The 6,272-nt window shown below is 52.7% G+C and overlaps 1 protein-coding gene across 1 annotated transcript; it reads left to right on the top strand.

Annotated features, from left to right (window-relative positions):
* Positions 1-3,364: 3,364 nt before the first annotated feature.
* LOC123616976 (immunoglobulin iota chain) lies at positions 3,365-4,294 on the top strand. The gene is made up of 2 exons (XM_045517042.2): positions 3,365-3,659; positions 3,749-4,294. The coding sequence occupies exons 1-2, from the start codon at positions 3,614-3,616 to the stop codon at positions 4,150-4,152; spliced, it is 450 nt and encodes a 149-aa protein (XP_045372998.2). The 5' UTR covers positions 3,365-3,613; the 3' UTR covers positions 4,153-4,294.
* Positions 4,295-6,272: the final 1,978 nt, after the last annotated feature.

Here is a 6,272-nt window from a genome sequence, read left to right as displayed (position 1 = left end):
GAGACCTAGGACACGACCATCCTCTCGCACTCTATTTTTCCGCAACACAGCTGCCCTGTGTGCTCTGCCTGGGCAGCCCTGCAGCTGCATCCTCCCCACAGACCTCCCAGGGAGCTGCGGTCTGGCCATCCCGGGGGCCCTTACGTGGACAATTGACCCAGGTTCAGAGGAACCCTTAGCTTCTCCTCACTTACGCACAGGTTCCGGGTTGTGGTGGATGGGATGGCTGAGAGCTCCTGGGTCCCTCTTCTCTCCAGTTGGGCAAAGAGTCGGCCACGGTCTTCATGATACTGTTGGTACTTAATACCACCCAGTGCTTACTCCGTTTTAGGCACGTCTCTATTCTCAGTGCATCTAATTCTAGGAGTTAGATGTTATTAGTATTATCCTTATTGTACGCATAAGGAAAGAGGTCACACAGGTGTAAAAGGCAGAGCCAGGTTTCAAAACTAGACAGCCTGGTTCCAGAAGCTAAGTTCTTACCCGCTGGCCTTAGGGCTTCTTCCTGCTTGCTCCTCCTGCCATCTTTTCCGGCTCCAAGTCCAGTCTGTGCTGACCCAGCGGGCCTCGGTGCCTGGGTGCCTGGGATGTACAGTCACCAGATTCCGCACAAGAAGCAGCAGCAACTTCTGGGGTATGTCCCAAACTGGTAGCAGCGTCTGCCAGGTCCCCAGAGTCCTCACCTACAAGAGGAACAGTCAGCCCTTAGGGGTCCCGGCTGTGTTCTCTGGCTCCACGTTGGGCAACCCAGCCTTCCTGGCCATTGCAGGGCTGCGGGCTGAGGACAAGACTAGTCGTTACTGTCCCCTCTATGACACCACAGTTGAACCTGCATGGCTCAGAGCCAGACCTCAGGAGAAGTGAGGCCCACGCCTCCCGGCTCCTCCAGCACACCAGGGACCTTGTCTGCTGGGTAAATCTTATTCCTTCTTGTCACCAGGATGGCTTGTAAGTCAGTTCTGGCATGTCTGTGCTTCTTGGACTCACATCTTATTTCTATCGGCTCCAGGTACATCTGCCTTTGTGGCTAACCATGGTGTGTTGATGACAGTTCAGCTGTGGCCTTTGCACTTGAAAGTTGTCTGGCTGGACCTAAAATCCTCAGCTTGGAGAGGGGGAGGGTATAGCTTAGTGGCTGAGTGTATGCTTAGCATGCACAAGGTCCTGGGTTCAATCCCCAGTACCTCCATTAAAAATATGAATTAAATAAATAAGCAAACCTAATTACCTTCCCCCTGAAAAAAAGCAAATAAAGTCACCCTGTGCCCAGACTCACACACTCAAATGCCCACACAGGTTAAGGGGAGGCTGTAAATGAGTAAATATGGCTCAATGCAAAAAAGAAAAAATTAACCACCAGAAATTTACTAAAATTTGTTTATTCATCTACAGTGTGAACGTACAACAGACACAAATATCTATGGTGATGATTGTTTAAAAATGAAAGTGGAAAAATAGATCTTAAAAAGGAAACGTTTACCTATTTTTACTTTGATAATTCATTACTCACTGATTTGAAATAAACTATCTCATTTGATTAAAATTACAGTGGAAAATTACTTCTCACAAGTGTAGATCCATCCAAATGTTGATAAATTGATTGTAAAATTATTCTTCTTCTGTTTCCTCTCATCCAGATCTTTGCATGGTAGTTGGCACTTAAAAAAAAAAAAAAGTGAACCAGAGCATGCACCTCCCCTCCATGATTTTACCCTAAGAGAACATTCCTCTGGTCCCTTCCCTGCCTGCCATGTGGCACGGGAGGAACCCTCTGTCCTTTTTACCCTGCCTCCTCTACCCTGAGACTCTTGGGGATAGGCTGTGGGTCACTTCTGCTCTTAGTTACCACAGACTGGGTGGCTTAAACAGGAAGAATGTATGTTCTCATGGTTCTGGAGGCTGGAAATCTGAGATCAAGATGTGAGCAGGGCTGGTTCCTTCTAGGGGCCGTGAGGGAGGGATCCAGTCAAAGGATCTCTCCTTGGCTTGTAGATGGCTGTCTTCTCTCTATGTCACTTCAGATGGTCTTCCCTCCACGCGTGTCTGTCTCTGTGTCTGCATTTCCCCTTCTTGTAAGGACTTCAGTCATATTGGGTTAGAGTCCACCCTAATGACCTCACTTTAACTTAATTGCTTCTGTGAAGATCCTCCCTCAAAATAAGGTCGCATTCTGGGTACTGGGGGGTTAGGACTTCAGCATGTAAACTTGGGGAAGGGACACAGTTCAACCCATAGCACCCTCCAATGGGTGTGTCCCATTTCCTGCAAACGCTAACTGATCCAATGGCTGCGAAAAGATTCAGTCTTACCTCTTCCTTGAGCCCAGTTAATATTTCCTTTCTATCCTTATCCTGGAGAACCCCAGAAATCAACTCCTTTTCCCTCAGTGGTTGGGATCCTGGGGGAAGGGGAACATCCATCAGCGGTCTGCCAAGATGGCGGCCAGAAGAGGACATGTGGTTTACAGGATGACTGGGGACGTCGTAGGCCCCAACCTCTCCAGCAGGCCCGCCAGCCTGTCTCTCCACGGGACCTGGCCCTCACATTTGCCATGGCCTCTGAGATGCTGGCAGAGCAGGAGCAGGGTGGATATTTATTGAACAGAAGGGGGCATGATGATTTCCCTTGAGATTTTTTGGCTCACTCAACTTCATGCAGAGGAAATTTTGTTTCACTCAATGTCTTGGTTCCTGTTTGTGGGCTTCCTCTAGTTCCAAGACTCTGTAATTGCCTCCTAAGTGTCTTTGGAGAAATACAGGCCTGCGGTTTCAGGAAAGAATGAGTGTTGGGTCTGTGTTAGCCTGTTGGGGCTTCCACAACAAAGGACCACAGACTGAGGACCCTAAAGCACAAAAATTCATTTCTCACAGTCTGGAGGATAGAGATCCAAAATCAAGGTGCCATCGGGGTTGGTTTCTGGTGAGACCACTCTTCCTGGCTTATAGACGGCCGCCTTCTTGCTGTGTCCTCTCATACAGAGATATGGATGGATGGATGGACGGATGGATGGATGGACAGATGGATAGATGGACAGACGGATGGATAGATGACAGACAGATGAACTAGGTAGGTAGATAGATGGATGGATGGTCACTCCAGCTTCATTCCAGGAGGGAAAGGGGCTGGGTTTGGAGGATGGGAGTGTCAGGCACATGGGAGGGGCAGAGCATCCCACTCATCCCAGGGTCCCCTTACATTTTCCGCAGCACCGAACAGGTGTTTTCCACCCCAAAGACCTGTGCACTCTTCTCGGTTCACCAGGCATGTAAATGTGGGCATGAACCTTATTGTGTGGGTTTGGCTTCCTCCAGGGAACGTTGAGGTCACTCTCCCTTGGGGACTCGAGCCTGCAGGCTGGCCTCCTGGGCACTGGCCCGCGAGCTCCCAGCAGGTGCTTCCTCCCTAAACGGGGCCAAATCAGACCCACAAAGGCCACCATGAGGCCGTTCCCCTAACTGACAATGCAAACCCAAGAAAGTTTGGGATGGTGGTGCCCAGGAGCTGAGTACGAAATTGCCCCACCCCTGGGAGGCAGAGGAGGCTGCTGGCCCAGCCCTGTGAGGGCCCTGGAGCCGTGGTGCCCGCAGGTGGCAGAGCTCTGCACGGCTGCATCATGTTCTGGGCTCCTGTCCTGCTGGTGCTCCTGGCCCACTGCACAGGTGAGAACCGCCGGACCTCCCGGCTCCCCACTCCGGCCCTTCCCTTGCCCTGCTTTGCCTCAGCTGCCCACGTACTTTTGTGTCCCCAGGTTGTGGCCCTCAGCCGGTGCTGAATCAGCCACCATCTGTGTCCTCGCCCCTCGGAACCACCGTCCGCCTGGCCTGCACCCTGAGCGGTGACCTTGATGTAGGCATGTACAACATCTACTGGTACCAGCAGACGCCTGGCCACCCGCCACGGTTCCTGCTGAGATACTTCTCCCACTCAGACAAGAGCCAGGGCCCCAAGGTCCCTCCTCGCTTCTCTGGATCCAAAGACATGGTCAAGAACACGGGCTATTTGAGCATCTCTGAGCTTCAGCCAGAGGACGAGGCTGTGTATTACTGTGCTGTGGGGGCCCAGAGCCTGGAGCGGGAGATGGAGAGGAAGGAAGAAAGGGAGCCTGCTGCTCCGGGGCCCCTGGCACCCCAGGACACACTTACCTTGAACTGAAGAAAGAGGGGCGTGCGTCCTGGCAGGGAGGTGGGTGTAGGCGGAGGTGGGGGACGGTCATTGGCTGTGTGGATGTTGAGATGCTTCTGTGAACCCCCTTAGAGGTCGGATGAGGGCATTAAAGCTGCTTATGTCTTGGGAAGTTGTTTGGCTGAGTGGCCTGATGGGTGCTCTGCCCAGATGTTCTGTGAACGGTCAGTGTGATGCACTCAAGTGCCAACTAGGTGAAGGTCGCAGAAGACTGGCCATCATGGCCTGCTTGGCTGGGGCCTCTGGTCTTGTGGGTCCTGGGGGGGCAGGGGTCTGACATAAGCACCTTAGAGGACACCCCAGCTGAGGACAGCAGCCCCTGGTGTCACCTGATTGTGCACAAGAGTTACAGGGTAATTAGGGTTATTTATTGATTTATTTTTAGAGGAGGTACTGGGGATTGAATCCAGGACCTTGTGCATGTTAAGCATGTGCTCTACCGCTTCATCTATACCCTCCTCCACAGGGTAAGCAGTTTATAAAACACCTTTATTGGGCCTCTGGGGAGGAGAGGGGTGCAGAGTGATAGGTGGGACTAGTCCTCCGCTGGGTGCTGGAGACTTTGCAGACAGTTCTTTGTTGTGGGGGGCTGTCCCGTGCACTATAGGAGTTGGAGCAGCAACTCTGGCCCCTACCCACCAGATGCCCTCCTGCCCCTAGTTAGAACAACGAGAAATGTCTCCTGGCATTGCCAGAGGTCCCCAAGGTGGCAGAATCACCCCAGCTGAGAACACTGGTCCAGGTGAAAGAAATGAAGTTAGTTTTTGTGCAGGAAGGCGGCGGCAGCTGGAAACTGTTTTCTATAAAGGGCCAGATAGTGAATATTTTTGGCTTTCTGGGCCATATGTTCTTCATGGCAACTTAACTCAAAAACAACGGCAGACAATACCTAAACACGTGGGCAGGACTGTTTCCTGTTGAACATTATTTACAGACACAGGGCTGGGTTGGATGTGGCCCTAGGGCCATACTTTGCTGACCCCTGCTCCAGAGAAATACCCAGTTCCTGCCTCCACGTTTCAACCCAACCACACTTGGTTGGGTAATCAGGGTCGCCCTCACTTCCTCCTGCCTGACGACTCCAGGGGTGCTCATGCTCTGGACCCATGGGAAGACACGGGGGCAGGAGGGACATGAGAGGCGTGGCCCCGCCGATAGGCTCGTTAGGTAGAGGGAACGGGTGGGTTCCTGCAACGCTGGCCCATGGCACTGCACCCTGAGCCCCTGGGTGGTGGGTCAACATGTCCCCTGTAGCAAGAGACCCCGTACATCAGTGTCCACACCATCTGTGGACGTATCTCTCATTCAGAGAGGAGCCAGGCAAACCATCTCCCCTGTGATTCCAGATGTGACTGAGACCATCCACTCATCCTGGCAGAAAAATCCCTTAGGGGTCCCCTCAGAGAGGCAGGTTCACATTAATGTCAGCCTTTCCACATGTGGCCTGAATCTCCTATAAAACAATGTTTCCAAAGCCCAGCTAGGTGGTCCCCGAAGAACTGTCTCTGGCCTGTAATGGCCCTTCTCTTGCTTTCATCTTTTGTGATCCTGGGATTCCAAGCCACGACAAGAAACCCAGAGAACTGGGAGTCAGGTTGGCTCCTCTGTCTTCCAATGAGGGCCTTCCAACCGGGAAGTCACCAAAAAGTCCTTCAAATCTGAACCCTCCTCTCCTCTCCTGCGTCTCATCAGTACATCCCTGAACCAGAGACACGGCTTCCTGAGGTCCCACTGTCTGACAATCCAGGTCAAACTCAGCTTCAGTTCAGCACAGGTCAGAGCTGTCCCTGGGAACCGCTCCTTTGGCCCCAGGGCCACGGAGGCCTCCAGCACCTGTGGGACAAGGCCACCAGGGGGCAATGCAAGGTTAGGTCGACCTCCCGTGACTCTACGTGTGGTCTGCAGGCTGGCCACGGCCACCCCACCTGGGAGCGTTTGAAAAATGCCTCGTTTCAAGGCCACCCCAGACCTGCGGAGTCCGAACCCACATTTTCACAAGTTCCCTGGCGGTTCCATGCACGTGAAAGTCTTAGCACGCTCACTGCGCCCTCGACATCGGATTCAACCTCACTTGTTCAGACACTTTCACT

The sequence above is a fragment of the Camelus bactrianus genome, chromosome 32 (genome assembly GCF_048773025.1).
Source record: "Camelus bactrianus isolate YW-2024 breed Bactrian camel chromosome 32, ASM4877302v1, whole genome shotgun sequence".
In the NCBI taxonomy this organism is placed as follows: Eukaryota; Metazoa; Chordata; class Mammalia; order Artiodactyla; family Camelidae; genus Camelus; species Camelus bactrianus.
Note: the sequence above shows the minus strand (reverse complement) of the source record. Positions and strands in the feature narration are given on the sequence as shown.